This window comes from Rhipicephalus sanguineus, chromosome 6 (assembly GCF_013339695.2).
Source record: "Rhipicephalus sanguineus isolate Rsan-2018 chromosome 6, BIME_Rsan_1.4, whole genome shotgun sequence".
In the NCBI taxonomy this organism is placed as follows: Eukaryota; Metazoa; Arthropoda; class Arachnida; order Ixodida; family Ixodidae; genus Rhipicephalus; species Rhipicephalus sanguineus.
The window spans coordinates 131,325,107-131,343,701 of record NC_051181.1 but is presented as its reverse complement, the minus strand read 5'-3'; the positions used below and the strand labels follow the sequence as shown (position 1 = coordinate 131,343,701).

Sequence of the window (18,595 nt, the reverse complement as noted above, 5' to 3'; positions counted from 1 at the left end):
GGGACTGTTAGGGGACTATCTTGTGTTTTCAGTTCGTCGAAAATGATTATTTTGACAGTAAAGAACACAGTTCCTTTCGAAAGTACTTACAGAAATGCCCTGGAGGGCTTCCGCGAGGTGTTTTTGTAGAGCGCCGACAGCAAAACCTATGGGAAGCGCGCCGGCGGTATCCTGCCTAGCACGCAATCGAGGCGCGTCCGATAGAGGGCGACTCCGTAACTCCTCGCGGCCAATAGCAAATATATCCCAGACATCGCTCATAAAAAAGCTTGAATTCATTTCAGCAGCTTCAGAAGGTGCTCACAAGTCGCTGGAGTAAGCTGGAGAGTAAGCTGGAGCCTTCGCATATTTGACAAGACACGTGCTGCTCAATTTTTTTACGGCTCGATACGAAGGGCTGCCCGCTGTTGAACAACCACGTTGCTGAGAACTCAACAGAAAATTCGGTAATGAGCCACAAGTGAAGGAGAACAGAAAAGTTGGGAAACTTACAAATACGCAGAGCCATCATTCGGACACTTAATTTATCAATTCTCTTCTACTTATAAAATCCTGCACCTTCAACGTCAGTTCAAAGTATATAAAAAAAAACTGCTGCGTCTGCTTCAGGATACAGTGTCATCGTGCTCTGGCACCTGACAACATTGCTCAACAACGATCACAATTCTGCAATAGGAAACACATTTTCCTCATTGTATAACACTCAAATTGATCACATATTTCCAGTACGTCTCAACGTTCCTTGGTGTAAACGATTGATTGATTGATTGATTTATTGATTGATTGATTGATTGATTGATTGATTGATTGATTGATTGATTGATTGATTGATTGATTGATTGATTGATTGATTGATTGATTGGCCGTCATTTCTGTGTTCGAAGTATTGGAGGCATTAGATGAACTCAAGTGACCGCGAATTAGTTTCGCTACAGCTTGCGCAATCCCACAGGAATCACTGAGGGCAGCGCGGCTTCGCGAGAACACTGTTCATGGCTTTACGTGTTGTTAAATTAACAATTAGCGAAGTCTCTGTATTAACTAAACAATGGCCTCATTTGTTCAATTTGCACGATGAATTGAAGTAAGTACGTTTAATGCACTCAATCACACTTCAACCGGAACTTTTTCGGTTCCCAGAGGTGCCAGGTCCTCCACAGGATGTGCGCCTCAAGGACGTCTGGAGCCGATCGGCCAGCGTGTCGTGGTCGCCATCGTACAGCGGTAACAGCCCCATCTCAAAGTACATCGTTCAGTACTGGCGGGACCACGGTACGTGCCATCAGTGACGCTATGGACAATGTCACCAAATCTTCGCACTCATTGCAGACGGTGACTTAGGAAATACGCGGCATGCTTCTCGTAGTAACACTGCGACGCCTAACTCTACTTAAAACAACCACATTGCGAAAAAAATTCAGAATGCAAGAAAAAAAAAAGCTTGCCCAACGATAATTATCACGTTTCTGTCGAAAAATATCTCCGTCTGTGGAAATTTATGCGGACTTTCCGCTGTTGCGATAGCGTCTAATATTATGCGACTAAGTTTGCTGCTTGTTTTGCAAGATCCCGGATTTTTAAATGCGAATGCATTTCTTAGTCTGGCTATATCAGGCGTCCGGCGTTGTCCGCGGCGCCCTCTCCCATAGCAACAGCTGCGGGCGCGCGCGCTTATCCTCGCCCCTAGCAACCGGAGCATGTGGTGCGAGAGAGTGTAGGAGAGGGTAGGTGCAGTGCTTCGCCGCTCCTTCTCTCGCCGTTCGCTCTCTCTCCTCCCTGCGCCCCACTCTCCCGTCCGCTCGCGCCTCACTCTCGACCGTTCGCTGGCTGGGCGCCTCTCAAGAACATCCGGAAATGTGTGCTCGAGACGCCGCTGTGAAACGCCAACGCCGAGCCGAGAACGCTGGCGCCCCACTCTCCCGTCCGCTCGCGCCTCACTCTCGACCGTTCGCTGGCTGGGCGCCTCTCAAGGCGATGGCAGAAGTCGGTGAAGGCGAATGTCTGACGGCAACGGTACCCTCTCTCGGCGCAAGAAATGCATTCGCATTTCCTCACGATTCCCTTCGGGGAGGTGGGGGCATTTTTTTATTTTCTTTATGTTACAGTCACGCAGTCTGACGCATATCTCTTGTAGAAAACCTCAGATAAGTGAAGAGTTGGCGGCATAAACATTTAAATCCACTAATGAGCAAAATATTAACAGCAGTCGTCACCCTAGGAAAAAGAGGTTACCATAAACGTTAGTGTAGCTACAAAATATTATTATAAACATCTTTTTTTAATGTATATTGGCGCGAGATAAGCATGCAGTGCGTATCTTTCTGTCCCTTGCTCCACCCAACAAGCAGTCTCTCCAAAAATGTTTGCCTGACGACGACGTCGGCAACGATAATTTCTACGCTACATCAGAGGAGAAGATAAAGGCTACAATCGCCTCGCCCTCGTGATGCCCTTTGAAGGAGACGCTCTCCAGAGCGCCAGACCTTTCCCACACATGGCCGAAGGGGGCAACATCCATTGTTGCCCGTACAGCAGCAGCCACGCCGGCAGTTTCACGTGCGCCGTGGTATCAACGTAAACACCGCGGGAAAAAAATAAAAAAGGCTGGCACCGTTATTCTTCGTTCACGTGAACACAACCACACACAGAGAGAGATCGACTCTTCGTCGTCGCCTCTGCTGCTTCGCCGCATACCACACATGTGCCCAAAGATAGTCGCCTCCCCAGTTTATTTCTTCTGGTGTGCAGGGATAGCAGAAGGAGGGGGGAGGGGCGCTTCCTCCGAGGTATCACCCCTTATCGACACTACGGCCGTAGACCGCACCGCACGATAAAAAGACATTTAGATTGTCCCTAGCGCCTTCGCTTTCGGCGCTCTTTGCCATTTCAGAGTGCGCGGGAACGGGGGTGTGAATAAATAAAGACCTCAGAGAGAAGCAGCGACGGCACCAAACCGAGCCGGAGTACAGTAGAACAGACCGTACCCTTTGTCGGCAGTGCCTCTGCGCTCCCCGGGAGTGGTCGGAAATAATCGCGGTCCCAGCCGCTCGCCACCTCGTTCGGTCTCGTATAAACCGAGACAGTCAGTGACCCCGCTTCCGCCTCGGTTCCCGCAGTGGCTTCGCTGTGAGAATACGTTTAACAGTCTACGCACGTGGGGGGCGGCACAAAAAATTAAGCCTCCGTACTGTTGTGGAGACGTCGGCAGACGCAAGGTTAACACATGCAGCCGCGTCACAGCGCAGGGAGTTTCCTGTGTGGCTGCTGAAGGCTGGTACGCCTACACCCATTTCGCAACTCCAAAGCCTTCAATGTCGAACACGCAGATTGCCAACTAGTCGAAGCATCAGCTCCTATACTCTGGTCTATACTTGTCCATAGGACATGTGATATGGTGTAAAAGCTTTCGCGCGTAGTGCGCATCCCCGCGCAGGATAGTGAGTGTACAGTGACTCATTATACTATACCATAGTCACCTGTCGTCAAACCTCCCTCTTTCTCTCCATTTTCCTCTTATCGCCGTGAAGAGTAGCAGGCTAGAAAGCCGCTTTCCAGGCCGACCTCTCCACCTTTCTCTTCACTAAACATTACCTTCTTCTTCTACAACTCCCGATGCGGTACCAGTTGAAGATCGACAACTCATCTCCATACTTCGGTCATTAATGGGCGTAATTCATGTACTCCTGAACAACCAGCAGAACACGCCTGCACAAAGTACGATTTACGTGCGGGGCTCACTGAGTACTGTGCTGGAATGCCCTGAGCAGAGGGGAATTCTCCGCAAACTATACTAACATATACGTGCTCAGACAAACCAAAAGTGGGTTAACCGATCGTCTGAACACTAGATCATGCGGTAACATCGGATAACTGGTTGGGTGGATGACAGCACATTTCAACGTGCGTTTGATTTCGTGCATACATAACGGATTCTTTACTGATCTTGTACACTCTATCCTTATCTCCCTTTATTCTTCCTCTCCCCTTCCCCCACCGCAGGGCAGCAAACCGGATACAGCAATTTGATTGAACATTGCTGTCTTTGCCTTTATTATCTCTCTCTCCGAAGCATTTCGCTTCTGATAACGTTTTATCAGCCATGTACTACCGTGGATTCTTACAACACTAGGCGGGGGCGGTGCTGCCACCACTGCTCAAAAGCTGTCCATGATCCTTTAGGTCCCCAGTCACACATATTTCACTCTCGACTGATATTTCTCGCCTATCAAAACTATAGTAGATTCGACTTGATCTGACACTGTACACCTTCAATGACCTTCTTTATTAATGGACCTTATTAGCATCTCCTTAATGACGAAATGGCGGCTCGTATCACGCCAAGCTGTGTATGTCTGCCTTTCTGTGTGCTCTTTTTAACATCCTTTGAGATCATTGGAGTATGTGAACAAAACATCGAATCTGAAAAATATACATGTTGTTCCAAACAGTAACGCCTTTTGACTGACCGTTTCCTTATAGCTTCGCGCCACCAATACTCTGTTCGTTTTTCAGCTATATCTTCCGAAGGCTCAACATCGGTATGCCGCATTCGAGGAATGAGCACTTCGCATGAAACTTACCCACAATGTTTCTAAAGGGATAGCTAAACAGTGTCACGTGACCCATTGTAGTTTGGATATGAAGTTCCATATATAAGTGCCTTAGCTATAACTTCTAAGCTCTCGTAGAAAGCTTCTCCCGGGATAATTCCTTGATGCTAACAGGCAGTTTTAGAATAGCGCACGCAGGGTTGGCGTTTGTTGGGTACGATACGCTATTTCCGTCAATTAACGTGGGTACCCAAGAGGATAGCGTATGACGCATGCGCAGGGGCGACGAACGCTAACGCAAAATATTTCCGTACCCTATTCTAAAACTGCCTAATGTCATCGCTTGTGTTCTATGTTTCCAGGCACGGCGCACAGGTTGCACGAACTGGAGGTGATCGGCTCGCTGACGTACACCATGGTCCGCGACCTGCTGCCAGGCACCGCCTACGTCCTCAACCTCGTCGCCGAGAACGCCATCGGCCGCGGCGAACCGTCAAGAACCGTCGTCTTCCACACCGGCGAAGAAGGTACATAACACGCGCAGCAGGGGCTGACAAACAGACACCGTTTTTTTGTTATTAAACGTGTCTAAGGAGAGGTTCATTCCTAGGTCTGGCTCCGGCTACTTCTCTTCTCTTACATAATCATCTGCATCGTGAAGTTATCAATAACCATAAATCAATTACGAAATTTACGCATGAATAGAAATTTGCGTGTCCATCCACAACAAATACGTTCACAAGTCATAAACAGTGTTCAGACGTCAACAACGATGTTCACACACAAGAAACGTCCACGTTTTACAGAAGAGTTCATCAAGGTGATCACGCAAAAGTCACTGGGCACTCGCCCGCACTTCAAGCACAGCTGTCATGCAACACATACTGATAAGCACGAAAATGTTAGTTTCGTCGCTGACAGCCTGCCCCATAGCTGAGGCAGGCAACATAATTTCGCACTTCAGCGTCCTTCAATTGGCCAATGGATGTCGTGCGAGCCGCTGACATTTTTGGGTATATCACTTCCCACAAAATCGCGAGTATTATTACTGACGTTACCAATATGCGACTATGCAAAAAAAAAAAATAATAAGCTATTCGAAATATTAAACCGTCTGTGGCAGCTTGACGGCGAATGTATTGTGCTGCTCGAGGACGCGGGTTCGATTACGGGCATGGTCGGCACATTTAAACGAGTACGAAATGCAAAAAGACCAGTATACTTCGGTTTAGGTGCACGTTAAAGAATCCGAGATGATCGAAATTAGTTCGAAGTCCCCCCATTACGGCGTGCCTCATAACGACATCGTGGTCCTGGACTTCTGGCACACGCAACCTCAGAATTTAATATTCTAATAGTAAATATATTCTAGGGTACTATCAGATCTCCACATTCTTTCGCACATAATCACCCATTCAATTTTCTTCCGTGCACCATTTTCTTACGCAGAGCCGGAAGCAGCACCTGTCGATATCCTGGTGGAAATGAAAGGACCTTCGACTGTGTACATATCTTGGAAGGCAAGTGCCGTTTCGTCATTTTATGCTTTGAACACGTCACTCATTTTCTAAGAATGTGTAGGCAACGAGTTCTACAATCGACTGGGAAGAAAAAGAAGCAGGAGGTGGCGTTTACCTTCGAGTTGTCTTAGGCGAACGCATAGGGGACCGTGAGACCTTTGTGGCCAATTCTATTCCTTTCTTGCAATCAGCCGTTCACGTCCGGCTCACATCGATGATAACGTGTGCGGACTGCCATTCGACGCAATGACGAACCGAGAAGTACCGGAACAAAACTATACTGACCACAGCTTCTGCATATAATACAGTTACTGATTCAAGCCCCCTTGCGTGCAAGGCCAGCTTATTAGAAACTGGTGCTCTCGCAACTAAAGGTGAACTGCGATTAAGAACAAGAGAGAAGAAATAGTAGAGAAGTAAAGGCAGGAAGGTTAACCAGTTTAGGAAAACCGGTTTGCTACCCTACACATGGGAACAGGGTGGGGGACATTTAAAGATGGAGAGGAGAGAGAGAGAGAAAGATAGCACATGACACAGCACACACAGAGTCAGTCACAGTCGGTCACTCTTGCGTGGTACGCGACATTTCTGTCACAGCCGCTTGTCCAAGTTCGTCTCTCTTAAAAACCTTAGCAGTGCCTTCGTCGCCTTCAGCTGCGATGTCTTCTGTTGACGTCATGCAGGAATAGTTTGAACAGACATTTGTCTACCGTCAAGGCGCGCTAGAACGGACGCCAGTGACTGTCTCTGAACATTAAATTCCGTCCTGTGCAACTGCGATTAAGACTACGCCTTGCTACAATGTACGCAGGCACCACCGAGGGAGCACTGGAACGGTCACCTGCTGGGCTACTACATCGGCTACCGGCCCCGGGACACGGAGTCTCAGTTCTCGTACCGGCGCGTCGAGGCATCGCCCAACAACGCCAGCCACGAGTACTTGCTCGGAGGACTGCAGCGAGGCACCGAGTACACACTCGTGCTCAAGGCGTACAACAGCGCCGGGTCCGGACCGGCCTCGCAGGAGAAGACCGTGCGCACCATGGACGGAGGTGAGATGTGCAGCACACGGAGGTCACGCTATCTCAGTACACAGTGGACGCTAGTGCTCTTGGGGTCATCACAATCGCGCTGCGCGCTATCACGATACCGTCCACGATACTGTCCATGGCACCGTATATGATACCGCCCACGACACCGCCCGCGATACCGCCTACGATACCATCTCGTCCGGCCCTATCTTAAGCGCGTGGTCTGTTGGGTTTCTTAGGGCTGTTAATGTGTCCAATAAACCTAACTAACTAGCTGCAAATTTCTGCTTTAACGACACCGACAAGACGAAAAACGAGAAGGCGATGTCTTCCTATAGAGCTATTTTATTCGCGCTCATACGTGGTACGATCTCCGATAATTTCTGATTTTAATTGAACAGCAAGAAAGAGGGAAAGAAAGAAGTAAACGAACAAAAAGTGACGTACTAAAACGTCACAAAATAACGAAAATGAAATGAAAACAAGAAAGAAAAAGGTTAAATATACAACGAACGCAGCAGCCAATCGTTAAAAAGGAAAGACTTTTAAAATGAGGCATTGTAATCGCGACTGAGTTGCCTCTTTAATTTCACGCTCATCTTCGCAACTTTTTTCTATTGATATGATGTGAAGGAGATGTTGGCGCACAAATAAAGCGCCGTATATATATACTTCTCAGCTCTCGAATGGATCGAGCATACAACGCAAAAAATAAACACACAAAGAATAGAATAAGGAAAAAAATAAAACACATAAACACATATGTCAAACAACACCATCATAAAGTAAACAAAAATTACTCCTTACAAGGAGCTAATAGGAACATGCGAGCATAAACTACGCCACGTACAGCCAAATACATTCGTCTCATTCATAACATGTCAGAATGCTTGATCTACATAGCCGTCAAGCTCAGTATAGGCACAGCTATGAATCACGTAGCCAATATCCGCTAACTCCACCCAAGCGCGACGTCTGCAATATTTATGCACGTATATTGGTTTCACAGCCACATGACTGTTTCTCCTTCTTTATTATTTTTTTTTTTGCCATATTCATGCACAGCTATGCGGTCTCCTGACAGTCGTGATCGAAGCGCGCATGTGCATGAGCGTAGAAAACCTTTTCTTTAGTTGTTTTATTTGCTTTTTTGAAAAAAAAAACTAGATACGAGCCTAGTGTTACATCACCACATGCGACGGCTTGCGCGTTCTGAGCTAACTGCATCCATGCGCTCGATAGGGCCCAGGGTTGGGACACACGCACCACATGTAGAAAAGCTAACGCATTTAATGCCGACGCTCTGTTTCCAGTTTTTTTCTTGCTTTCTAGATTGCAACTTCCAGCAGAGAGGTACACAGCTGCAGGAACATTCCCGCAGACATACAGCCGCGCTTTGGCTTAAGCGGATCTGTCAGCGCACGGCTCTCGGCCTAAGCCCCCCCCCCCCCCCCACACACACACACTCGGCGCGCCACTGAATTCAACTAACGACCTCTCAAATTACAAAAGTGTAACGTAGCACTTTAAGCTGTGCCGGGATGATAACTTAGAAGCGCGCAGTAAGTCCCAAATGTTTGTCGCATGCCACATGTCATTACCCCACTACACATGTCATCATTACAGCAAGGATAGACACTCGCGCAATAAGACCTCAGTGTTAAAAAAGGGACATTGACAACCACCCGTTCGTAGCACGAAGCCACAGAACTGATTTGCAAGGCCTCTCTGTTCTCAACACATTTTAATCATTTATTTCCACCCAATAAGTGTCGGCCTACGGCACAGAAACTTGACTGAGAAGCTTATGCATATCCGATATATCCGGCAAAATGACATACATCCTTTCCATGCATAAGCAGGTGTGAGCAACGCCGGAAAACGCGATCACAACTTAAAACACGTGTTAGGAAAAACGATATGTTGTACACGCGCGTATATAACGAACCTACTGATCAAACCGCCAAGCCAACGTTTCGGAAAGATAGCTCTGCAACAGCGAAAACACGTAACGAGGTCAATCCAGCCACGTACTGCACTGCGGTTCTCACCGCGTGCCGTACGTATAGGATAACACGCTACCTTGTTTTCGTTCCGCTAACACTACAGAAGCACGTAAGTGCGCAGCACGAGACTTCGCCTTCACAACCGGCTTTCTTCGCTATTAGCGCTCCACGCATCCGCCCCGTTATCTTCAGGCAACGACTGCGTACGTGACGCAGAGCAGCGCCTGTACAGAGCAGCGCACGTGCGAAAAAAGACTTCGCGCAAGCTGTGCTCGCGCGCGCTAGAGGCAAATATATCCCCGTCCCGCCCTACTACCGGCCTCCGCGGTGTAGTACAGCGCGGCGGCTCCATGCAAACAAGCTAAGTGGCGAGCGTCCGTAAAATAAAGAAAAGGCGCGAAGAAAAGAGAAAGAGAAATGAAGCGACGAGGAACGGGAGCCGATGGCGAGGTCGCTTTCCGAAGAAAGTTAAGAATACTACGTGCAGCCATGAAGGAGATGAGAAGGAGGACTCCCTTCCTTCGTGCGTGCGTACTCGTCCGGCTGGCGTGCTGCCCGTGAGACCGGACGCTGCCGCCGACGAAGCAGTGGGAAAAGCTTCAGCATGTGTGTGCGTGTGCGTACGACGCAAGCCGATGATGCTTTCTTCTTGCAATCGGCTTGGTTATTTGTTTATTGCCGATGCGGACATGCCGCTAATTGCCGGAACAGCCACAAGCGTCGCCACCGCCGACGCCGCTTCGCATGAGACGGCGTGTGTGCAAGGCGGCGGATCCACGCGTCGAGGGAACAGACAGGCGGAAACAGTTTGCTTCCAAGACAGAGCTATAATTATTTCTTCGCCAGCGAATGGTTCCTCGTGCCTCCGCCCCCTTCCCGCCATGTTGCGTCGTCATCGTGTTTGGTCGTGAATAAAAAGGAAAGACTGAAGCTTAAAGTACGCAACACGACAAGGAGAAGACATGACATGAGTCACACGAGCGTGTTTCATGTCTTCCTCTTGCTGTGCGCCTCAACCTTCAATCATGTCTTACACACATGCCGAAAGAGTGGCGTCAGTCGTACACCAGCGAGGCCGTGCAAAAATGTACCAAAATGAATTGAGCTACGGTGCAAGCCTATAGATACTGAAATGTATAGTGTGGACGTTTCCTTTGCTCGCCGATGTCGCAGCGCACGCCCCGCCCGTCCTCTTCGCCCACTCTAAGCGTACAAAACGAACAAATAACACACTATGTACTAACTGGAGCCACTGAACAGTGTCATAGCCTTACTCGCAAAACACGCACGAAATCGGCCACGAAGCCACATTGTCTCGAAGGTGTGAACGCTTTCCTTCCGTCATCCGATACATGCACGAAACACCCAAGCCAATCGCGTCTTCCCTGCATCTTCTCACTTTTGCTCTAACTGTTCTGTATGCCATCGCGGTCTATTGCGAACAGACTGTTTACCGTTCCACGGCCCTACTGGTTCAAAGTGTACGGAGAACAAATAAGCCGAAATACTTGTATAAATATACAAAAGAAATCCAATGTAGCAATTGCTCTGTAAAAAAAAAAAAGATATAAATTCAGGAATACCTTGCACTGGCACATATGTATATAGGACAGGCTATGCGAAAGTGTAGTGTAGAAATTTACTAGATGTGCGATGCAAACTTACACTAAAAAAAAAGTACAAGAGAGACACCGGCGTCTAAACCTCGTCTTCAACATTTTAAATCCAGGTACTTGCGAAATAAATATGTATTACACCTGTGGAAAGTGTAGTTATTTGGCAAGCTATCATGCAAACTGTGAATACCGTTTGTATTGCGTGCGCTTGGATGCAACTTCACCTTGCTTCCGCTATCCCCTATCATGGTAATACATCGAATTAGAAGCGCTGTCAGCCAGTAAACATACTGCAACTCACGTGCAATGCTATGTCACGTTCTCGTACGCAGATGTACCCGAAGCACCGAGGCTTTTCGTGACGGGAGTGACGGCCGATACCATGACGCTCCGGTGGGTCATCAGGTCCAGCAGCGACGTCACCGGTAAGAACGGAGAGTCTGCAAGGTGCAATAAGACATTCTTCAATTGGTGGGTACGATAAGTACCCTCGATTATTGTTAACCACTTCTACCTCAAAAAACTGAACCCACCCAACAAAACGTTACCGGCTATACAAACTCCCGCATGCGCAAAAAGCTAAATTCATTCAAGTTAGGCGCAGGAGCACATCGAAGTGACGTTAAAAACCTGGAACTAAAAACTTCGGACCAATGAGAAGTGTACAGGATTTCCACAAGTGTTCAAACTGTTTTCCTTTTTTTTTCTTTTTTTTTCTGTACTGTGTACACAGCGCACGTGTACTGTGTACACATGCGCTGTGTACAACAAAAAAAAAAAAAACGCCAGGCCTGCGCTGAAACCGCAGCACAGTCACAGCGAAAGCTGGAAGAGCGGCGTTTCTAGAGCCCGTTTTAAGCTCTCTTGGGGCGACAATACAAGTACACTAGAAAGGTACCCACTACGCCATAAATCACAATTTTTCTGAAGTTGGGAAGCACCTACTAAGCCATTATTCGTCATTCTGCGGAGAAGCGAGGCACCAGCTACACGTCTGTAAGGCATTATGTGCACTTTGTTGACGCGACGACTGATGACGATGAAGAATTATGGCTCAGCCCTTTGTAATGGGTTGGAAGCTTTAAACGGCCCACCAGTTATGTAATTTGCATTGGGTGACGCCCGGTCGCTATATCCTTCTCCCGTCATGCTGTATACCATACGTTGACGTGGGAGAGAGACGGGGGGAGGGGGCGAAGAACTTCACTGAGACCCCGAGGAAATGGATCATGCGCTTATGGGCTTCCTTGGCAACCAACACAAGTGCACTTGCGAGGAACCCACTACGCTATAAATCATTGTAATTTTTGAGAAGTAGGGCAGCAGGCACTGTGCCATTTTTCGTCATTCTACGGAGAGCATTGGTACCTGCTAAACGCATGTAAGGCATTATGCGCACTTTGTTGATGCTGTGCCTGATGACGATGAAGAATTATGGCAGAGCCCTTTGTAATGGGTTGGAAGCATTCAACAACCTACTCGTTGCGCAATTCGCATTGTGTGACGCCTGGTTACAGAATTCGCGTTGTGCGACGCTTGGTGCTTATTTTACTATTCAACCATGCTATATTGCATATGCTAGTGTGGTTCCTTCCCGACATGAAGCCTGTATAGGACCTTTTCGCAAAGCAGTTCTCAAGCACCGGCATGGCTCAGAGGTTGAATACTGGGCTCCCACGCAGAGGGCCCAGGTTCGAACCTCGTTCCATCCTGGAAATTTTTATTTATTTCCTTTTTTTTCTTATTTCGAGCCATACTGGTTACGGACACCGGCGGCGGCGGCAGCGGCGGCGGACAACTACGGCGCCAAAAACGGCCGGTGAAATGATCTCATAACAGCTTTCGCTGTAAAAAAATAGATGACGTACTCCAGTCGTGATCCTTACTTTTCTTATTCATCTTTGCGTCTGCAATAGACACTTCTTTTCTTTCGAGTTTAAATTACCCTAATTATTACAAGAACCTAAAGTGGAAAATAAAGATCTATGTAATAATGTTCACGAACAGAACTGTTCATAGAAACCGTTTAAACTAATCATCAAGCGACCCCCTTCAACAGCTATCTGCGAAACGTCTCAACACACAAACACTGCGCGATAAAGAAATCGCGATTCCGCTCAGCAAATTTTAAATACACAAGCAACCCACCAAGACCAGAAAAGAAAAGCACGGCGATTCAACGGACGTGTCATAATGCGTGTGAATGCTTCCTTTCCCGCTGCAGGTTTCAACATCCACTACAGGCAAGAAGGTGGCACGTGGCTCGAACTGCCGATCGTGAACACAGCCAACAACACGTACACGCTGACCAACCTGCATCCGGGTTACGTGTACCAAGTCTACGTGACAGCCTCCAACGTGCTGGGACGTGGTGACCCGAGCGCCATACTTTTGGTTAGGACAGAGAGCTCTGGTAAGCGAACGCCCGCCAGTAGCTAGTTGCAAAGTCACCTGACTTCCACAGCCGGCCATATAGTTTATGGCCTACTTGTGGCCCGGCCGCCAGATACCTATTTGTGGTTGGTCCGGTTATGGACTACCCGTTGATAAAGCTATTTAGTTTGAACTGTAATAAGGTTGCAAATCGGGCGCAAACAAGACTCAGGACAAGAAGAAAGTACACAACACAAGCGCCTTGTGTCGCGTGCTTCATTTCCCTTGAGTCTTGTTCGCGCTGGCCGTCATGACTATTTAGTTTGTCCGCAAACATCATGGCTTAATTTTGCCGATTTCCCAAATGACTGGAACTTGACGTAAGGTCCCGTTGCAGTAATTTGACTTTGGGACTCTCATTTGCATATTGTCTGTAACTAATATACGTTGGACTTATAATAAACTGAAACTGAATTGGTCCTTGTGCATTATTAACCCATACACGATGTGAACGCAGCGTCGGGACACGAAAGCTCGGCCATCGAGAACAAGCAGGCGGATGACGAGGTGCCCATCTACATGGACATGGCCATCATGATCCCGGCGGGGGCCATCCTGCTGGCCGTGCTCGTCATACTCTTCAGCACGTGCATCTGCATTCGAAAAATGAAGAGCACTCCCCGACCAGTGCCAGGTGAGAACTGGTCTCCTACTAATAGGTTTGTACTGTGCGATAGCATCTAGTGCACTGTCGACATTAATATCGCAACGGCCCGTTAAAATATCCTCCATATAAGCATCCTCTTATGTAAAGTGCTCGCGCATCTTCTCATAAAAACGTATTGTTACGTTTCGTGAGACCACCTTTGTCGCATAGGAGATAAGTAGATCTAGAAATAAAAACATAATGCGTACATTTTCGTGAACTACTGAGGGTGACATGGAACACCCGCAAAAACAGTTCGTCCTCAATCGTGCAGGTTCTAAGAGTTGGCCAAAAGTTTCGAACTTCTCCACAGTACCGCGCGACCAAACCAAGGTGCTGACAGCAAGAAGCATTTGAAAGTTCGAGTGCCAAGCACTCGCGTCAGACGTCCCCTCGTACCCTAGCACGTGTGATTCCTATCCACAACCTTCGCACAGTCTACGTAATGCTTGATACTCGCCTTTACATTTCCACTGCGGTCTTTCGCACAAGGGATCTCTGCACCACAACACATATAATCACTACGCATGTCGTATCCTCGTACAAACTATTCGACGCGGCACTACTTTACTAGTGGACGCTCCTACTATCACACCTGAGCACACAGCGTTCCAGGAATAACGTCGTTTTAGTGCATGCGAAATGCCGAATGCAGTGAAGGTGACGAGCGATGTTCTCAGGATCGAGGGGGGGGGGGAGTTTTACTGAGATTGGCTTCACTATATATGATACTCATTTCCAGCAACACAGGCCATTCACGTAGTAACGTATTCAACTGCAGGTTTTCGATCGACAAAAGTACTTTCAGTGGACCAGTCATCGTAGGTAAAGCGACGAGAATTGCAGATGCAGGCTTCTCCTGATAAAGACACATTTGAAGAAAAAAAAAAAAAAGACAGCTTTACAGGCATCTGCTGCGTACGTGCATTTGCAGATGTGGGCTTCTCCTGAGAAAGATACATCTAGTGGAAAAGCCAGATTTACAGGCACCTGCCACGCACGTGCATGTGCACATGCGGGCTTCGCCTGACATACTTTTACCAAAAAAGCCAGCTTTACAGGCAACTGCTACGCACGTGCATTTGCAGGTGTGGACTTCTCCTGATAAAGACACTTTTAGCAGAAAAGCCAGCTTTACAGGCAACTGCTACGTACGTGCATTTGCAGGTGTGGACTTCCCCGGATAAAGACACTTTTAGCAGAAAAGCCAGCTTTACAGGCAACTGCTACGTACGTGCATTCGCATGTGTGGGTTTCTCCTGATAGAGACACTTTTAGCAGAAAAGTCAGCTTTACAGACAACTGCTACGTACGTGCATTTGCAGATGTAGGCTTCTCCTGAAAAAGGCACTTTTCTTCCTGGCATCTGCTGCGTACGTGCGAGTACATTCAAAACCACGAAGAAGACTACGCTAATGCATAAACAGTCGGTAAAACAAAGCACCACTAAATGCATTCATTCATTCATTCATTCATTGAGCGGAAGAAGGTCGGAGCACAGAAAATCGAAACGGAAGCTAGAGGCTGTATTAGCTTCACGGGATTTCCTCCGGACACGTTTCGACGAACGGAAAGCATCAGACTGTTAGAACGAAAAATAGATATGTGAAATCTGATATTTCGAAAAAAAAGAAAGGTTTGAGCGCGGCATGAACAAGAACAAAGGAAAATAAAGAAAAGGCCATGCAAACATTCTTTTCTAAACTGTGCCGAAGAGACGACCTGTTGCATTCCTGACAAAAATTTGACCCCACCTGCGCAGTGACATGTGCTGTTTATGTTACGCTACCAACGTTAATGGGCAGAACAAGCGGCTTGTCTCCCTATAGGTCCGCGATCCAACGAGCACGGTACCTCTGACAGCGCTTAATTTCTGGTTGACTCAACTTTGATGCTATTTCGCTGCCTTTCCTTGCAGAGATCATGAGGTACGACCCGGCTACTCTGAATACCGGAACCATGATGTCCCAGAGGTACGTGGAGATGGAAAAGATGTCCGAGCAGGACGTCCCATTCGCCACTCCCTACGAAGGAGGCACCATGCGCAACGGCACTGAGTTGCGGGGCACGCTCAAGGAGCGCCAAGAGATGAAGACTTACGTACCCAAGGTGAGAGGCCGCAGCGCACAGTTCTGAATAGGGCATTAAAACTCATAGTGTCCCTTGTTCTATCGCCTAACACGACTCGAAGGCAAAAGCCATCTTCTTTTCAGTCAGTGTTATGATCCTAGCCCCTCCCCTTGCGCCTAACGTGGTTTTGCACTGCCTCCATGATCGGAGGCATTGCAAGTTTTCTGCACCTCACTTGGTTTTGCACTACGTCCGTGATCGGCCCACCTTTGACTAAATGTCGTACGATGACGTCATTATGTGAAGTCACTTTTGGCGACGTCATGGTGACGTCACAAACTTTTGCGATCTGTGACGCCACGATGACGTCATATGGTGACGTCATCACGTGATTATTTCTTGCGTCACTCGTGATGACGCCAACGCCGACGGCCAATATTCACGTTTGGTGAGGCATCTGAGCCTTTCGCCTCAAAACGCACGAAGCACGAAGCACACTTGAGACACAAGACATCAAAAACGCGCGAAAGTCAAGTATACTAACCGCTGATGTCAAATGTCTTTTTTAAGTGGTAATCTAGGACATTCCGGAAAGAATAACTCACGAGTTTCAATGATACATGATCAGACGATGAAAATGACTACGGTTTACCTTGACTGATGTAACCCTTTCCGGGCACATTCGCAGTGTACATTTCCGCTCTTTGAAATACTGTGATCGAGCTCCGAAAATCTTTCAGAGAAAGGTAAAAGCAAACACCACATTCATATCTATCATGTGAATATTTTCTCCATTTTATTTGAATGTGAGATGTAAGATGTTCGATAGTATGTATGTCATGTAAACTGCGCGAGATTCGGGCTTTGTAATTACTGTATGAGTCTTACTGCTCCGGAAAGAGCGCTCTATCGCTTTCGGATAATGCATCAATTAACCTCGTCACAATGTCGTTTCGCGCTTCCCAATTGCAGTTCACCTCAGCTAAACACAGATAGTCAGATGGTGCCCTATTGACACACGTTCACGAAAACCCAGTACTTCGCCGTTCAATCACTGTTTTATAACACGGAAGCACGACGGGGTCATTTTAAGACACGTAGTCCAGGCCAATATGACGTGCCGCGAAGTAATAAGACTAGCCAAGCGTGAAACGTCCTATACCTTCTAGAACTGTTGTGTAAAGAAACAGAACTTAGCACCTCCGTAAAAAATAACGCACACGGCCCCAGACTCATAGCGTACGCATGTTCTTGTTCGCTCCGAGAACGTGTGCCAGCTGTCGTGTCAGGCATGTCACATCGCTCTCCGCTTCCACCGCAGAACCCGATGAAAGACCGGCCGCTTCCTCATCCGGAACACTCTCCGCTGCGGATGGACGAAACTTACTACGACAGCGCGCAGTGATCGTCGCCCCGACGCGATGACAACGAACCCGAAATAGACGCGGTCCCCTCCAGTTCGAACAAGCACAAGCACGACCGACCGGGGAACGCGTGATCAAGACGACGACGACTCCCCGCAGTCGCCATCAATGAGCTCCGCGACGACAAACGCCGGACCTCGAACCCCTCTCTTCGTGCGTGCAAGGAGGCGACAACGCGACGAGACATCGGGGCTACAGCCCGTGGTGGCTCTGACCCACGTGCTCAAGAGACGTGCAAGCTGTATGGATGCGTCGAATGTGTCTGTGTGTATGTGTGTGTCTGTGCGTGCATGCGGAAAAGACGCAGCGTCGTCCCAGAGTGGCAAACTTTTCTTCGCCACATGTGGAACAGCGTGTGTGCGCTGGCCGTATGTCCTAGAGTGTGGCACCTCGGATCCTTTTTTTCCCCATTTCTGGCCCAGACCCGATGCTGCGTCGAGCAGAGTCTGGCACGGCGTACAATGGCTGTCAAGGAAGTGTGGCAACTAGTGTGCGCACTTTAAGGGTTCAGTTGTCAACGGTAAATCGCTTAACCTTTCGTTGAAGGTCACGTCCGTACGTTGGCTGGGTGGCAGCACTTTGTTTCATACTGATATCAAAACGTGGCGCTGGTGCCTGCCGAAGCAGGCACCAGCGCCACGTTTCACAATCACGGGCAGTGCGTGAATTTCTCCCTTCTTGCCTTTCTATCAATTGCCTTCTAATTACGTTGTGTCTCGGCTGTCAAGCAGAGAATGAGACTGGAGCCAATGCTTCGGGAAGGGGACCTGTCTTCATCAGGCAGAATCTTCTGCGACTCAGCCTACATCCTGACATAGATAATGCCGAAACACTGGCTCCAACGTCATTCCCTGTCCGGTTACTAATGCTCATTTCAAGCACCCTATCTTCTTGAGAACTTCTCTATTGTTTGTATTTCTAGATTCATTGTTATTCCAGAATCGCCGGATGACTATTGTTAATCTAAGCTCTGCGGACTGCCCACCGATAGTATTTCCGGCTTCACAAGAAAAACTGGTTAGGGTATCGGGAGTAACCATCCTATAAAGGACATTAATTTTCACATCTATTGCATTAATAACAGCCCCCAGCATACCAAATTTAGCCACATACCTGAAAAAAATACTCTTGGCATTTATTTGGTTCGCTAATTGCCATTAAATGTATTTTCCGTGAATGTAACTTCCGGCACGAATGGCACGAAGAAGCGAAACAAAACTAGACCCGTAAAAACAACCGCCAAAATAGCCGTAACGTGAAATGCCAGCAGCGTTAAAGGCCATGAGACATCCTCAGCAA

At 47.9% G+C, this 18,595-nt stretch overlaps 1 protein-coding gene across 1 annotated transcript; it reads left to right on the top strand.

Moving 5' to 3' along the window:
- Positions 1 to 1,082: 1,082 nt before the first annotated feature.
- Positions 1,083 to 18,589, top strand: LOC119396417 (Down syndrome cell adhesion molecule-like protein 1 homolog). The gene is made up of 9 exons (XM_037663630.2): positions 1,083 to 1,272; positions 4,913 to 5,077; positions 6,000 to 6,070; positions 6,882 to 7,122; positions 11,056 to 11,148; positions 12,948 to 13,136; positions 13,614 to 13,790; positions 15,721 to 15,911; positions 17,194 to 18,589. The coding sequence occupies exons 1-9, from the start codon at positions 1,098 to 1,100 to the stop codon at positions 17,275 to 17,277; spliced, it is 1,386 nt and encodes a 461-aa protein (XP_037519558.1). The 5' UTR covers positions 1,083 to 1,097; the 3' UTR covers positions 17,278 to 18,589.
- The last annotated feature ends 6 nt before the right edge of the window (positions 18,590 to 18,595 follow it).

What these genes read in the sequence shown, in the direction of transcription:
- LOC119396417 (XM_037663630.2), top strand. Translation starts at nt 1,098, where the DNA reads ATGCACTCAATCACACTTCAACCGGAACTTTTTCGGTTCCCAGAGGTG. An exon ending in CGTGCGCACCATGGACGGAG is followed by an intron (nt 7,123 to 11,055) that starts GTGAGATGTGCA and finishes TCTCGTACGCAG; the next exon opens with ATGTACCCGAAGCACCGAGG. An exon ending in TGAAGACTTACGTACCCAAG is followed by an intron (nt 15,912 to 17,193) that starts GTGAGAGGCCGC and finishes CTTCCACCGCAG; the next exon opens with AACCCGATGAAAGACCGGCC.